Genomic DNA, 17,256 nt, shown 5'->3' with positions numbered 1-17,256 from the left:
CGGTGAGATAAGCATCACAAAGATTCTAACCAAGGCAAAAAGAGAGGGTGTTTCCTAAGAAGAAAGTAGAGGGGTGAGAGCCCCTCTCGGTCCAAACCTCCTGGTTTTCGGAACCCTAAAATATTGTGTTTTAAGATTATATTTATTCAAGAGAGAGAAAGAGCAAGAGTGAGACCACAAGCAGGAGCAGCAGAGGGAGAGGAAGAAGCTCCCTGCTGATCCCAGGGCTCCATCCCAGGACCCAAGACCAAGACCTCAGTCAAAGGCAGGTGCTCCACTGACTGAGCCACCTAGGTGCCCCTGAATCCTAAAATATTCATCAGCTTCCTCAGTTCTTCAACACACACGCACACACACTCATCACCTACAAGCACTTCTTCCTAAGCCTGATCTTTTCTGAGCCAAAGCATGTCTGATAAAACACATTCCCCAGAAAAGCCCAAAGCAAGAAAGAAAAAGTAAACAAGCAGGCAGTAAAAAGGGAAGAGGGGCTTGGTGGAGCAGAGATAAACTCTGACCCAGGAGGACACCAAACCCAAATCAAGGAGTGAAAGACTCAAGAAAGGAAGGAGAGAGAGGCAGGGATGGGCACAGTGCAAACTGGACACAGGCAGAACCCAGCCGAGGGCAGGAGAGAGAACTCTGGGGCACAGGGGACACAGAGACACAGGCCTTCAAAGGACCCCAGAACCAGGAAGGGGACAGAATGGAGGGGATTCCTTCAGGGAGCAAGTGGACTTCTCCCCAGCAGGATTGACTGGAGTAACTGCCCACCAGTTCTGAAGGGAGCAAGAAGGAGGGAGGGAGAGATGAAGGGAGAGGGGGAGGGAGGAGGGGAAGGGAAGGACTGATAGTGACCTGGGTGAGGAAGGGCTGCGAGAGGGGTGACACCCCCAGGCCCCTTCCCCACCAAAGAAGCCTACAGCAGTCCCTAGAGATGAGGCTCCAACCTCAAAGAGGAAACCGGCATCTGCAGGGGTGAGGGCGGCATCTGCAGGGGTGAGGGCGGCAGGAGGCCTGAGGTGCCCTGGATTCTGCATACCCGTTTTAGAGGAGGCAAGAAACAGCAGTCCCCTGAGCAGAGCAAATCTGCATTTTGGGGCTCTGCCCAACCCACTCTGGATTTGTTTTACCAGGATAGGGAAGAGAAAGCAGGAGAGCAAAGAAGAACGAGGTAGCCCCTGCTGTCTGGCTGACCTTTTGGGAAGCCCATAGGGTACAAATCCCCTGCTCTCTATGCCAGGTGGTGCCCGGTGGGCAGCCAAGTTCAGGCTGCCATTGGATCCCTCGTGGGCATAGAACCATGAAGATCCAGGCCCTGGCACGGATCAGTGTGCCTGACACTCACAGCCTAGGGCTCTTCCACCAGGGCAGGGCTGCAGGAGGAAGGGCACCTGAGAATGAGAAACACTCTAAATGCCTGAGAAGGTCTAAGATCCTGAGGAGGAAGAGCTTTGGCTGTCAGGCAACCCAACCTCCCCTAAACAGCTACCACATACCAGGCTCGGGGCCGGGCGGGCACGTAACACAAATTTCCCGTAATACTCACAATGCCCACCTGACAGAACTACTACCAGCTCATCTTCACAAATGAGCAAACTGGGAGGCTACCTGGCTCAGCAGTCACTCGGGGACAGGTGGGGGAGTCAGGGTCCAGCTGCCATGTCCCCTTTATGCCCACATTCAGGGATACCATCCTGCCGGACCACAGGCCCAGGCACTAAGGTCTCTCCAGCACTGCACTCCAGACACAGCGCCCTGCCCCTCTCCTCCCTGAGTCAGAAGGCAGTCCCTCCCCACAGGCACACTCTGCTCAGTCCTCCACCAGAGAAGGAAGATACAGTGGACCTGCTGTGGGCCGCAGCTGGTGCTCTCTGACTGGTTCTGGGCTCAGCATCACTCTGCAGTATCTGGCTAGGTCTGGTAGTGGCTGTGGTAAGGGAAAACCTCGGGGTGAGCAGCAGCCTCCCTGATTCATGAGCACAAGTCCTTACTGCAGCCTCCCGTTCTTGTTCCTCCTCCTCCTCCTCCCCCTCCTCCGCCCCCTCCTCCTCCTGGTCCCACTCCTCCGCCCCCTCCTCCTCCTCATCCCCCTCCCCCTCCTCCTCTGGGCACCAGACTCCCAAACCACAGGCCTGTTGTCTAATAATACCAGCGACAGCCACCGCCACCTCCATCTGCCAGCCTAAAAATAATCCCTGCTGAGTCCAAAAAAGGCACAGCCCCCAATAGTCCCCCAATCGCTCCTCCCCAACAAGCCAGGAGGCTCCAGGAGATTCCAGGAAGCCCGGGACTCAGGCTTCCAGGGAGCCTCCCACAGCAGTACACACCCAGAGGGATGGCCTGAGGAAGGCAGAGGACAGACTCCCTACTGCCCAGAGCAACAAACACTACAAGTGTGTGATGGACACAGGACCAAAACATCTGGCCATGTCCTTGTTCCTTCCAGAAGGCAGGTGGACTAGCAGTCATCTGGCCATCATTCTGCCTCCAGCAAGGGCCCCCATATTCAGCCTAGGCAGGCTCTCAGAAAAGTCCTTCCATGGTCTCCCCATCAGTGTCCTCACAGCCCTTTCGGGTCCCACTCCCCATCAAACCTCTCAGGGTGGGAAATTGGAGTTCAGGTGAGCCCAGATGGGCCCTAACCAGGAAAGCTTCCCATCTTTCAAAGAGCAAGGCACTGGGGAGGGAGGGGCAGGAATTGCAGGCCTCCTTCCTCCTGTGGGTGCCTCTCCTTCCTAACCCTCTTGGCTGGGCTCCCCTCAGCAGCCCACGAGGCAGCGATGCTATTAGCAACCTTAATTTGCTCTCAGCTAGATTGTATTTCCAAGAGCCTTTTCCCCATGAGCCACTGACAGGAAGCAGTCAGTAATTCAACCTCCGCTCTGCTCCTTTAATGGCTCCTCGGCAGAAAGGCAAAGCCACACCCCACCCCCACACCCCACCACGCGGTGGAGGCTTGCACCCTGCACACTCACGCATGGCCAAGTGCACGCGTGTACTCCAGAGCCAGCAGGCAGGCAGGCCCAGACAGGTGAGGGCACTGTGGGCTCTGCCTGCACCAAGCACCCTCCTCTCCTCAGGTAAGACAAGATAGGGAAGTAGGAAACGGAAGCTCCCATATATACTCACAGTGAAGCACCAGCATTCTCTACACTGAAGCCAGAAAATGAGGACAGAGGCTCACCTCAAACAATTTGTGAAGGCGAGCCTGTGTGCAAGCTATCTGCCACCGACCTTCTGGGTGGGTGGGTGCCTGTGACCAGAAAGGTGGTGAGGACCTGGGGATACGACAGACTGAGGGACTGTCCCAGTCCCCTCTCTTCTCAGAAGGACAGTTAGGCTGGCTGGCACCCCCTCCAAGCTTTGGCTCACATGGAATTGTTCTCCAAAACCCTTACAGAGGCCCTGTCTCTGCTCACCAGTCTCCTGCTTATTCACGCAAGAGAGAACAGAAAAGCAGGAAAATTCCTAAGAAAAATAGGTCAGCTGCCTCGGGCAGACCAAGCTGGCACCCGTGGGCAGTGCCCCAGAGGGGGCCAGGCTATAAGCTGCCTCTGCAGCCCCAGCACCCTCTCCCATCTCCCCAGGGATCCAACCACTTCTCTACTCTAGAGTGCACTGGGTCAACAGGGAACTGATGCCAGAGCCCACTGTAGCAAGACAGGCCCATTTTCTATGTCCCCCGGAGTTCTACCTGGCTTTGTCTCCCCCTCCCCCACCCTTTTGGCTTCCTCTCAGGACCTCAGGTATCTTTCAATCCAGCCCTTGGGCTTAGCCTCCAACTTCGAAAACTTCTGGGCTGCCTAGATTTAGGTGCAAAGCGGCGGGGGGATGAGGAAAGTCAGGTGTCTGCTCCGAGTGCAGTCTCACTGCCAACCACAGCACTTGGAGGGGAGTGGCTCCCCACGTCGTGCCTGGAGCCTGTCCCCCTGCCCTCCTGCATTCTACACATATGCGTGCAAACACACAAGTAAACACATACACACACATAAGGGTATATACACACACACATGCACACATATAAGCACAGGCATGTATACACACATGTGCAAACGTGCACACCTATACAGGCATGTGCACACATCTGTAGACAGCTCACACCAATTACAGCTCCTTTCATAATTCAGACCGACCCTTCATAAAAGCTGCTTAACCCATCCTAGGCAGCAGACAGAAGGAAACTGCCCCCTGAGACCCTAGGCCCCAGCCTGAGAAGGTCACAGGATGTGTCTGGGGAGGGAGGAGACTTTCAAGGGGAACACAAGTGTGTTACATCTCAGGCCCAGCCCCCTTATCTCCCCACCACACTACCTCCCTCTTTATCTCCCTGCCCTCACACACAGCGCCCCCCACCCCTGCCCCCAGCACACAGGAAGGCTGGGAGAGAGGAGCAAGCAGCCAGCAGGGCTGAGAAAGACAGGGCCAAGGGAGAAGACAGAGCAGCAGGCCAGACTCTGAGAGCTGAACCCTATCTGGGGTGCATCAGGAGAGCAGTGCCAGGAGCCAGGAAAGAGGGAGGAGCAGAGAGATTCTGAGTTTCAGCATCTCCCCAGCTAGGCAGCCTCTGCTCCTTGGGTAACCAGATCCCAACTTTCTGTCTCAGAGCCACAAACATGAAACCACCCAGCTCTGGGACCTGCCTACTCCAAGTCTGGCGCATGTTGGGCCTCGGGCCAGGAGCTGAAAGCTTATTCTTCCCACTGCCCCTCTGCCATGCCCTTTCCGACACATCCCGTCCTCAGCTTCTCCCAGGATGCATGCTGCCAGACACACCCCCGCCTTTGGTGTGTGTGCAGGGGACACACACACACATACAACTTGGCCACTTGCTGAGCAGAGTCCTTCTTTGCTGATGGACTGCCCATGGGGTCTTGCTAGCAGCCTCCTGATCTACACCTCCTCCTTCCCATCTTCATCGGCAAAGGGAAAAACGGAGGGTCAAGGCCAGGCTGAGAGTAGAGGGCACTCTACCAGCAGGATCTGAGTCAGAACCCTTCTTGGTTTGGGTACACTATAGTCAGGGATAATCCAAAGACTCTGTGGTGGACAGGAGGCAGCCTTGGGAATAAAGGCCCAGACTTCTCCTCTATGCCAGGCCCAGGGTCATCCCAGCAGGGCCCAGGGTCCTCCCCCAAGCTTGCTCAGTCTGGGATGCTGAGTCTCCAGTTACCATCTCCCAGAATCCAGATACCTATCTTCTCCATACCCTCCCCAACCTCTCCACTGACCTTTATCACCTTCCAGACACACATGATCAGAGTCAAAAGGGGAGCCCATCCCTAACTCTGTCCCAACCTGACACTGCCTAAGAGCCCATTCCTTTTAACCCTCTGATAGAGCAACCCCTGCTTCAGCAAAACCCTAAAGGTAGCATCTTCAAATCCCTACCTCACAGGAATATCCTCTGCCAGTCAGAGAACAGCTGAGCTCTCACACAGAGCCAGCATTTGAACAGTGGCTGGTATTTCCCATGTGAGCAAAACCCTGCCACACAGGTCTCCCCTCCCTCCCTCCAGGTGCTGCAGTGCTATGACCTGCATGCCTCCTGGGATCCTTCCCACAAGCCTCTGGCCACTGACAAACTCCCAGTTCTACAGATCTTTGAAAGGATTTCCAAGCAGTCCTGAGGTCTGCTCACCCTCTGCTCACCTCCCTGGGATTCAGAGGAACAAGAGGTTCTCCCCAGACAAGGTCAGCCTGCAAAAGGGTACTTGGTTCCTGACAGGGTCAGCCTTCTGAGCTTCCCTCAAGACATTTCTAGCTCCCAATGCCCTGAATGGTCCAAGGGAAAGAAACTGAGAAGGGGTCTGGAACCCCAGAGATACTGAATATAATAATAATAATGTTAACATTTACTGAGCACTTACTATATATCAGGTAGTCATTCATTTCTTTACAGCACTAATGTTCACCAAAAAACCCTACAAGCTCATACTGTTCATCCTATTTTCCACTGAGGCAAGTGACATTCAAAAGGTTAAGCAACTTGTCCAAGGTCATAGGGCCAGCAAGTGGCAGAGCCAGGATTTGAAACCAGATCATTTGACTCTATACCTAAGCCCTTAACCAGCATACAAGTAGTCTTTTTAAGCTAAAAGGACCCCAAGACCAATTGGGGTGGCAGGCTCAAGGGTGCAGATCAAGCCATCCCAGATAGAAGGACCTCTCCACACCCAGAAAGAGGGTATAACCTTCATGCCCAACAACCTTCCATGCTGGGAAGTCCTTCCTTCTGTCTGGCCATTCTGCGTGTTGCTGCAATATAAACCCATTTGCCTTTATTCTGTATTTAAACTTGCACAAAGTCCATTACCCTCACCCTGACTTATCAGGGTGAAGGCTATTTCAGAGCCTCCTTTCAGTGTCTCTTTTTTATTCAAAGATCCCAGCAGCTCCTTTTGTGCTTTCAGCGACAGTCCCATAGCAGGAATGTACCAAAAACTGGAGGGGAGGAGGACGAGGGCACTGGAAGACTACAAGAACATAGGGGAAAGGAGGAGGCTGAGACTAAGGGCAGATTCTCATACACAACTGGACCCACCCCACCCCCACCCCCACTCCATAAGCTTCTGAATCTCCTTAGCCTCAGTGTTCCCACCTGACAAATGGAGTTTTTAAACCACCCAAGTCAACCTACTATTTAACAGAATCACCCTTCCTTTCTCCCTCCTCTGCTTCGGTTTTTAGACTCACTCCCTTCCTCAAATAGCTTGGAAGACACTCCGTTCTAGAAACTTTTTCAAATCACTCCCCTCTCCCCCTACACATACCAAGAGAACTAGAGAACCCTGGCTATAAAAGGCGCCTCCTGCGACCCCCTCTGCCCTAGGGCGGCTGGGAGCGGGTTCTCTCTTCGCGGGGTCCTCCCGGCTGATTACCACCCACCAACCGGCTCTCTCCCAGCTCTCCACTCCTGCCGGCTTCGTGAACTTGCCTGCAGCTGCGTCGTGTCTGTGTGCTGAAAACAGTGAGCTCAGAGTCCTAGCACCCTCCAGGCTGGCTCCTACTTCCATACAAGGGCCGAGAGCCTGGGGTGCCACCCAGAGGCTCGTAGGTCGCTTTGCCCGTCTCCAAAGCAAAAGCGCGCGCGCTCACGCACGCATCACCCAACTCGATGGCTCGCGTCTTGTCTCATCCCCCAGCTCAGAAAGGGAAAATCAGAAAAAGAAAAACCTCCCTCTGCTAGGAGACGGAGCAGAGGGGACCCCTAGTCCACCGTTCTCACCCCGAGCCAGTTCTGCCTCACAGCGGGGAACGGCGGCGTGGGGTCTGCCAGGATGCGGCCCGCTCCCAGGGAACTTTTGCCTGGCCCGGGCCCAGGTATGGCTAAGACAGGCGCGGACACCTGGCAGGGGTAAGCAAAAGCGAACACTCCTTCTCCGAGCCGGCGGAGGGACCCAAGCGCTTAACCAGCTCTTCCCTCTCCTGGCTCCGTGCGCCCCATGCCCCGCGAGGGGGATCCAACTCCCAGCTGCCAGATGTGTGATTGGAAGGGGTGTGAGCTGGAGCGGGAGACGCCCGCGGGGCCCAGAAACCTGTCCGTTTAGCTAGCGGTGGGTGCCAAGAGTCCCAAGGCTTTGGGTCGCGCCTCCCTGCAAGGGCTCGTCTGCGGAGCGGTGGCGCTGCGCGGGGCTCGAGCGTGCTGCAGCCTACCCAAAGACCCGCAAACTCCCCGGCAGCCAGAGTTAGGAAAGCCGCCGACTCCCCAGCGCTAGAAGAGGCTGCTGCTCCGGCAAAGAGCACCTGTCTTGGCACACTGGTATGAAGTCCTGAGGTCGAAGGTGGGCGAAGTCGACCCGAATCCTAAGATCTTTTCCCAAGTTCCCAGTAGCGTATGGACTCGGGCCCCTTACCCGCCCGGCCCCTCCGGCCCGCGGCCCCTAGCCCTTCCCGGCAGTGCCCCGGAGAGCGCCTCGCTGGAACAGGAGCCTCGCCCGCGGAAGGGCGCAGCGCTCGGCCGGGCCGGGGAGCCCCAAGCGGGAAAGAAGGGGCTGAAAGCGCCGGAGAGGGCCAGAGGAGGGGCGCTGCACTTCAACTCACCTTGAGCCGCAAGACCTCGGGTGCTGATCACACTTGCTATCAAAGTGGCCACATACCAAATCATAGTACTACCGCGCGCCAGCCAAGAGCCTCATCCTATCGCAAAGTGCTCCTGCGCCCGCACACTTCTCGCGCCCGAGCGCCTGCTCACGCCCGCTCGCGCCCGCCTACGCCCCGAGCCGGTGCTCCTGCAGCCCGGGCGGCCCGCTCTCCATCCCTCCCCGGCTCCACTCGGCTCGGCGCGCAGCCTCCCCGGCCCCCGGCGCAGCGGCACCTGCACTACTAGCCCAGGCAGAGCGCAGCCAGCTCCACGGTGAAGCCTAGCCAGGCCGGGCCTCCGGGACCGCCCCCGCCGTGCTCCCATTGGACAATGCTCGCAGACCTGGGGGCCGATTGGCTCAAATGTCTGTTCGTCGCGGCGCGAAGGAGGCGAGCCCATTTCAAGGTGCGTTGAAGTGTGGCGAGCACAGAGCCGCAGAATCATGCGCATTGCCAGGGAGAAGGCGTTGTAGCGTCTCCGCTCTGTTCTGTTCTCTGCTCACACTGCATGGCAAGTTTCTGGTGAACGGAATGGTAGCTTCTCGAGCTTGCAAACGGGACCCCGGGAATCTCAGTTATCCCCAGACGGGTCCGAGGGGACGTCGCCCCCGCCCACCCAGGAAACCCAACATCCGGTTTTTAACCAGCAAAAAGCTGTTTCCTGGAGAATGATGCTGTTTCCATGATGGGGAAACCCAGGAACAGGCAGCCTGGGAAAGCTAGTGAACGTCCTTCGCTGGAGATCTTTTCAAAGAGGTCACGGGATACCCTCCCCCACTCCTATCCACACACAGATATTCCTCCCTCCGCAATACACCCCCTTCAACCCAAACGTGATGTTAAGTCAAACTCCATCCGGCCTGAAGGCAAGGGGATGACTAAAATGACCTCCAAAAGTCGCTCCAATTTAGAATGAGTCATTTGGCCCAGCTGAGGGAGTGTCAGAGACCCCTCCTCAGGAAAACAAGTACATACACACATACTGCCACCCCCAGTGCAGGTCACCGTTGCTCATTACTAAGTCTCTACTTTGAGCAATAAAAGTTTTTTTTTTTTTTCCTTCTCTTAAAAAAAGCCTGCCTCTTCATGCACAAAATCCCTCTCTTCCCACATATCTGGGAACCTAGTTGCATCTCAGCATCAGGAAGGCAAGATGGATTTGTGAAACAGTTTAGGGGTTTGGGATGGAGGGACCCAGGGAAAAGGCCAGATGGACTTATTCCTACAAAGGAAGATAGATGAGGCAACTGGAGGGTTCCCATATTTCTCAGTCTTTCTACTCTAACCTCTCATCCCCTCCCCCAACACAGTTGTATCTGCAGAAGAAATAAATGAGTGTCATGGAAACATCTACTATAAACAATCACCTCACACCAGTGTTCTGAGGCTGCAGAGAAGATGTTTGTTCTTTCAAGGAGTGAAAGCAATGTGAGAGTGGCACAGTTCTCTAGGATGGGCTATGGGCCAAGGAAGGAAGACATAGGGGCAGCAAAGGAGAGCTCAGGAATTTCACTCTCTCAAAGCACTCATTGACCACAAAGCACTGACTCTAGGACATGAAGCTCCTAAAAGAACAAGAAGGAGACTTGCTTCTGGGAAAACACATCCCCACACAACATGGCCACACATCAAACCTGGCCTTGACTGCTGGAGGAACAGCCTTCCCTGAAACCTGAGACTTTTCAGCTCACAGCCAGCCAGGAGATGAAAAATTGGGACCCCTAGGAGAGTAGCAGACCCACTGATAAAGTTTTAGCATCTGGATGTAACCTGGAGAACCAGAACATCCCTACTTACCCACCCCCTCCAGTCATGCAAACACACTCAAGAGCATAACACTGAGGACATCTCTCCATGAGTCTTTGCTCTAGGCTCCCTTTGTCTGCCTCAATGCTTTTCTTGGAAATATGAAGTGGATTAGAAACTCTGAGCCCCCATTGACAGGCTAATTTCCAGCTAGCTTACCCAAGAATGACAATTTCATTCTCAACATATATCTAAGCACACATACACATACTTTCCCAGGGTTCCAGGTCTGTAAAGCCTTATGGGGCTCCATTTGCAGCAGTAGTGATAACTGAATACTTTTGTTCCAAAACCTCTAAGCAAGTAACTGGCATAGAGAGAAATGCTGAATTCCCAAGGGCTAGTCCCAGCTCCATAAAGAAGGCAGAGTGGGAATCATCTATGCTCAGGAAAATGTCCTTCCAATGACCTGCAGAGTTAAAGAAAAAGATGGAGCCACTCTTGCCATCCATCCTGATTGTATCTGCTGCTTTGCCATCTGCTTTGTCCTACTCAGTGTGGAGATTTCTGCTAGAGAATTAAGACTCTGTCAAGTTGGCAGCAGAAAAAAACAAAAACAAAAAACATAAAAAGCTTAAAAGCATGAGTTGCGTTGGGAAGAACTACAAAGGAACTTTCTTAAAAAGTGACTACATTTCTACTTTTTTAATTTTTTAAAAGATTTTTATTTACTCATTTGAGAGAGAGAGAGCACAAGCAGGGAGGGGCAGAGAAAAGGGAGAAAGAATCTGAAGTCGACTCTGCACTGAGCACAGAGCCAGGCCTGGGACTCCCTCCCACAATTCTGATATCATGACCTGAACTGAAACCAAGAGTCAGACGCTCAACAGACTGAACCACCCAGACACCCCAAAACTAAATTTCTTCTGAATAAGACTATTGGAGATGAAGAGGAACAAGAAAGTGAAGACAGAGAGAAAAGGGAAGAAAATTGAGGTACAAAGGGAAAAGTTAGCATCATTACTGTCGTCATCATCATCATCAGACATGCCTCAGTTTGGTTTCACATGAGCTCAAAGAGCTAGACTATTTCAGGTTACAGTGAGGAGTCAGTCCGATTAAACCTTCACTTCTTGGCATATGGCTAATTTCTGGACCTATAAGGATAGCAGACCCTCCCTGGCATGAACACATATGGTGGAGTATTCAAGATGAGCATGGACCCCAGCTGTCCAAGAGGGACATTAGGGAAGAATAGGAGCTGCTCATGGGAGTGTACCTAATTAATCATTAATGACACCAATAAACAGAGTATATGTATATCAAGGAGAGGTATATGACGTCCCTTCTTCTTTTTGGAAATACAAAATTCTAGTCTTATTGGTTACTCCATGAAGAACCATATCTGGTTACCTACCTCCACATCTCCATAGGCCTTGGAGCTGACAGAAGCTTCAAACCTAGGAGAAGAGGACACCATCCTTACTCCCTCTTCATATCCACTGAGTAAATAGGACTCAAAGACAACAATCCACTCACCTGTCACCACTTAGCTTCCTCAGCAGATCTAGACATCTCTGTAGAATCTAGGTTAGAACACTTGTTGGGACAGCTGCTTGTGAGAAAGAGAGGCAGCTCTAAGTCAAAGCAACTTACCCAAAATAAGCACCAGAAACCATGTTTGGGGTTTATATAACTAAGGAACTGTATCAGTTATCTTGCCTTGTGAAAACCATACCAAAATGTAGTGACTGAAAACAAGAGTCATGGATTTGCTAAATATCTGCCATTTAGACAGAGCTTGGTGGTGGCCACTCTTGTTTACTTCATATGATATCTGACCAACTAGGGAATGAAGGTTGTATTTCAAGATGGCTCACTTACATGGCTAACAAGTTGATGCTGGCTGTTAGACGAAGCTGTACACAGAACTGTAGTTTTCTCCATATGGGCTTCTCCACAGGCTGCTTGGGCTTCCTCAAAACATGGAGGCTGGGTTCCAAAAGATGGCATCCTAATAGAACCAAATGGAAGATATATTACCCATATGTCCTAGCTTTAGAAGAGGCTTAGCATGACTTCTGCAAGAGTCAAAACTCTGCCTCAATTTCAAGGCAGAGGATGTAGGTCCCTACAGCAGCAATGTCCATGTTCCATTGTAAGGAAAGCTCATGGGATGGGAGGGAATGTTGTAGCCACTTGGGGATGATGTGCTCTACCACAAAAATAATCTCCAAACTTGAAACAAAAATAAACTTTAGAGAAAATCCCTAATAAGAAAGGGTTTGCAAACATCATCTAGATCTTAGGATTTTCTCACTTCAATTCAAGCTGCTTCCACAAGTCCCAGGCACAGGAGGATGTATGCTTGACCCTTATAAAAGTCTAACCCATGTGTGAAGCAAATCCTCTCACCTCGTTCTCTCTTAATACACCAGGGACCAGTCAGCATGGTTTAAAAGAACTTGGAAGGAGAGAAGAAAATAAACAAAGGAAATTGGATTTCCAAAATATAAATATCTAATCTTAAGATCTGATACAGGAGAAGTGGAGAAAAGCTTTACAGGATTTTCAAAACTTCTTATCATAAAAATTTTCTATCTAGGCTCACAGAATTTTACAGGCACCCTGCTTGGCTTACTTCTCTCCCAGATCCCTGCTCGTCTCTTGGGCAGCTGGCCTCTGGTCATATATTGTTTTTCCAGACATAAGTAACTACTCTAGCAATCTACTTTTCCCTCTCCAAAAATAAATTCCTGAAGACTCTGTCTTAATAAAACTCAAACTGAATTGTGACTCAAATTTTTCAGAGGATCCACTGTTCCCTATTCTGCTCCTGTTTACCCTAAGACCCATATCTTGGTTAGGAGGAGGTGTCCAGCACAGAGACACATCTAGTCCTTTCTGGCTTAATACACTTGTTCTGATTATCATAGGATCATCTTATGATATTTCATCCAGATGAATCTCCAAGCATGCGGAAGAGAGGCTGTCAGAACCCTAACCACTACAGAGGTGCAGTATGACATTGCTTAACTGTACCCTAGCCATCATGTGCCTATGATAGATAGATACCCACCAGTGAGTGGGTAGGAGATGAGATGACACTCTCCTACAAACTACTTTGGTCATATATGTCTGCACACTTACCTTTTCCTGGAATTTGAGCCACACTATATTCATTTCCTGCCTAGCTGACAGGGGAACAAGTTCTTGCTCAAGAAAGAAAGTGGGTCCACAATTTAAGATAAGTTTATTTGAAAACCAGATAGATATCCCCCTCAGCCATACCAACTACTTTCTTCTTGGCTTTCTAGGACAGCTCTGAACAATCTCAAAGAAGGTGTGCTTCATGTTTCTATAACTTAGTTTAAGAATGAAGAAAAGAGGGCCTCTGCTTTGGATCAAATTTGTCCACAGAACCCAGGTACTCTAATGTTAGCCCTCCTTATGAAGTGCCCCACAGGAATATGTTACCATCAATCTTTACCAACCCTCACCTTGCCAAGGGCTACATCATAGAAAATGTGATTTGTAGGACTCCCAGGCAACTCTCGCCCACCTGAGTAAACTCTTGCCTACATAAGACCAAAGGCCCAGCAGTAAGGTACTAGAACAGATGGGCAGCGGTGGTTCCCACTTATACACTCTGGCATTCAGGAGTCTAAAAGACAGCTGGGAATCAGAATTCTTCTGAACCATCCCAGCTCTGGCTCTACCAAGTGGGGGGATCAGTGTCAATCTTTTGTCTGAGTTATAGTTTCTCTTTGTACAGGAAGGACAGCAGACCAGAGATAGGAATGAAGGACTGCAGGAGAATGATCTAAAGGCTCTTACGTATTGTTGCTCTGTCTCAGTCTTCAACAGTCTCAAGCTATAGCCCAATTCCATGCCTCTGTTACATTATATAGGAGGAAAATTGGACCTGACTTTATCCCCAAGCGTCCTGAATGGTCAGGGATTCTAGTATGGTATAGGAGTTTCCACAGAGGTATGGATTCATGGGTTAGAACAGCTGGCATCGTTGCTATTGGCAAAAGATTGATATTAGCAGATCAGGAGGATATGGGGAATCAGCCAAGAAGCAGGTCATGCTAGAATGGAGATCAAGGGCTTAGGCTCAAGAAACACCGGAAGAAGGAATTCTCCAATTAATGAGTAGCCACTGCACACCAATTCACAGCATTGAGTATTCTAAGTATTGAGAAGGACACAACAGTGACAGACTGGGATTCCTATCACTCAAGACCTTATATCTGATTGGAAAGCTAAAGATGACCCCCTGAGCAGCACTTAAGAAACTGCCAACATGGAACCTGGAGAGAGAGGGTGGCCCCAGCTGGAACTGCTATAGAACCTCAAGAAGGTGGAAACAGTAGGAATAAATGAGAGCTGAGTGGAGAAAGTGAGGTGTGAGCCAAACCTCAGATGAAGGAGAATGAGAGACAGAATGGGTCCAATAAGGCCCTGCAGTCCTGGGAAACTGCCAGTCTGTAACTCCCTGAGAGCAAAGAACTGGTCTATCTAGTTTACTGCTGTCTAGTGTCCCCCCGGTACCTGCCACAAAGTGGGTAATTCAATAGAGATTCTTGGGAAATGAACATATAGAAGTGGTAATGAGTGACATGGCTGGCATGTCTGAAAAAGCTTCCTTGTTTAGAGCGGGGACTGTTTTAGGGGAAATGAGGAAATAGGTCAGCTAAGAAAGGTGAGAGGAGGAGTAGGCAAAGAGGAGTAACACAAGTGAGTGTGGGGTTAATTAGAGAGGAAAGGAGGGAGGCAGTGAGAAGCAAGTCTGGGCCCAAGCGAAAGATGAGGAGAAAGCATCTCTTTTGGCTCACATAAAACCAAGGGGTAAGGAGGTGGGGGGTGGGGAGTGACAAGGAGCCCAAGCAATGATGTGGGAAGGCCTGTGCTTCTGCTTTGGACCCGCACATGGATGGGCTGGGGATGGGGGAGGAGAACAAGCTTTGGAGCCACAGCTGGAGGGCTTTAGGGGGTCGATTTCTGGCACACATTCGACCCCCAGACCTCTCATTCTTGGACCCCTCCACACTTAGTTCTCAACCCCCACACAAAAGGGCCTTGTGTAGAAGTGCTAAGAGATGCCAAATGCATCTTTATTCCCTTGCCTCCCCTCCCCTCCTTCCCCAGAGCCTTGGCTCAAGCATTGCTCTGCCAGGTGCAGGAAACAGGAAGAGAGGGGCTGGGGACCAGACGTGAGCCAGAGGTCAGATGGAAATGTCAGCCCTGCCCTCCCTGGGTCCAGTCCCCCTTAACTCTCTGGTGCTTCCTCGACGGCTCCTCATCAGCTGCACCCCCATCTCACCCCGTCCCTTTTGTCCCTACCCCCATCCTTCCTTCACTGCCCTCCTTATCACAAGACCTCACTCCTCAATGCTCTCCTCCCTGTTCCTCCCCTTGTTGGGATTCAGAGTGGTGTGGAAAGCCTAGAGACAGAACTGGATTTATTCTTGGAAAAAACATCCATGGCAGAGGGTACCACAGCAACAAGTTTCCATGGTGCTTGGACACAAGGTAAATATGCTATGAAGGAGCAATTACCGGACTCAGAGTCGGAAGACCCGAGCTCCACCCCGGCCTTACCTCACCAGCAGCGTATCCTGAAGCAACTTGTGCAACTTCCCTAAGCCTCATTGGGAATTCCACGAATGTCCAACCATTTAAGCAGCAGCTGGCATTCACAAGTAGGTATTGAGTACCTATTGTGAGCCAAGCACTCTAACAGGTGCAGGATGAGCAATGCAGACATGGTTCTTCCCTTCATAGAACTTACAGTTGATAGCCGGTAGCGTTGTTCAGAAGAACAGAATGAGTAAAAGGATTAATGCGGTGGCCATCCCATAGTAGGTGTTAAAGAGGCACTGTGCACAGGAGGTATTTCAGAAGCCCAGTGAAGACGGTGGTCTGGATGCATAGTCCCCATGATATGAGCTGCTGTATACATGTAGCAGCTGCTACAACACTGATTTAAAATTAGAAGATGGTGCTGAACTTCTAACCTTGCTTGCAGCTCGGTGTCTGTTTCTAAGTAGTTAAAAACTAGAGAACAACATGAGATAGTGAAGATTTATTTGCATAGGAGACAAGATTGTCCAACCTGGGAAGGCCCAGATATGTGGGAGATTCTGGTGGATATGCTTGAGAAGGGTGTATTCCTGGGGGTAGGATGGGAGAAATAAATAAATAGTGATTTATTTATGTAAATATAAATAGATATTTGGGAAAGGAGAAGAATTCATCCAGAATCCTGACTTCTGAAAATTTAGAAGCTAAGCTGCCTCTCCATCCCTTTCTAGGAAACCAACTTGGAAAAGCTTGTGGACTTGGGGGTAGTCACAGCTGCCAGGGAAGCCCAGGGCAGGAGGGTTTTGTGGGAGGAGGCCGGTTCAGGCACTGAAAAGAGAGTCTCACAGGGAATCCCGGACAATGAGCTGATAGAAGGAGGAATGTGGAGAGAAGGAATGAAGGGGGCAGGCTGCCATGACGGCTGCTTTCCTGGCAACTCCCCAAGGTTAATGGAGGGACACCAAGAAGTCACTGCAACATTCCAACAAGAGGGAGGCTAGTCTGAAAAGAACATTTGCTGTGGGGAGAAGGGGCCTTTCTCTGCCCTAGGCTGCTGTTCCTTTGTGAAGGTTCTTTGAGGCATGAGCCCTGCAAAAACACGTGGGGTGGGGGTGGGGGGTGCAGAGTGGATGCTTCACCATTCATCATCCAGGCAACTGGTGTACCCCTGGCAGACAAGAAGGGGTTGGAGGCTAGTTTGACTGCCTTTGGACTCTGAGATGACAGTAGCTGGGAAATTTCTATGCATGGAATTCCAGAATTTAACTGCCGCATGAACTATGGGTATTTAAAGAAGGACAGGGAGAAAGGGAGAAAACTGAGTGTTAGCTGGAAACTAGGCAGTACCTTTAGAGGGAGGGAGGATCAGGAGTGTGGAGTAGGAGATGCTGACACTTCCCAAGCTCAGGGCCCTGTGTCCAGATTGAAAGATTTGGTATAAAATGCCAAGGCTTTTGCCATATGGTAGGTTAATACAACTAAAATCCATGTCTACACACACACACACAGAGGCAATACACTGTGCTCAAACTGCTCTCAAGACTCACATACACATATGCAAAATCACACACATGAATGCAGGATGCTCTGTGTGTGCACACATTCACAGGTAGCATCTTTTCATATAACCACACCTATGTATATGTCTAAATCTGTACATATTTACAAAGTCCACATTCTTTTAAGCTGATCACATGAGCAAGTGGATGCCATGCCATATCCTCGTGCATCACAAGGCTGACACACATTAATCCATTTTTATATGTATATGGGATCTCCTGCTTTCCCATAACAAAGCTCCGAGCATGGATGTCCGTAGAAAGTTCTTCTCTTCTTCTG

The 17,256-nt window shown here is 50.9% G+C and overlaps 1 protein-coding gene across 4 annotated transcripts in view; it reads right to left on the bottom strand.

Moving 5' to 3' along the window:
- The window catches only part of IGSF9B (immunoglobulin superfamily member 9B), a 50,405-nt gene extending 42,035 nt beyond the window's left edge, over positions 1–8,370 (bottom strand). For all 4 annotated transcript variants that reach the window (XM_059413588.1, XM_059413565.1, XM_059413578.1 and 1 more), the window contains exon 1: positions 8,044–8,370. In XM_059413588.1, the coding sequence (XP_059269571.1) occupies positions 8,044–8,107 (64 nt within the window). In that variant the 5' untranslated portion in view covers positions 8,108–8,370. The remainder of the gene's footprint in view (positions 1–8,043) is intronic.
- Between the last annotated feature and the right edge of the window lie 8,886 nt (positions 8,371–17,256).

Source organism: Mustela nigripes, chromosome 1, assembly GCF_022355385.1.
Source record: "Mustela nigripes isolate SB6536 chromosome 1, MUSNIG.SB6536, whole genome shotgun sequence".
NCBI classification, from domain to species: Eukaryota; Metazoa; Chordata; class Mammalia; order Carnivora; family Mustelidae; genus Mustela; species Mustela nigripes.
This window is presented reverse-complemented; position numbering and strand designations above follow the sequence as displayed.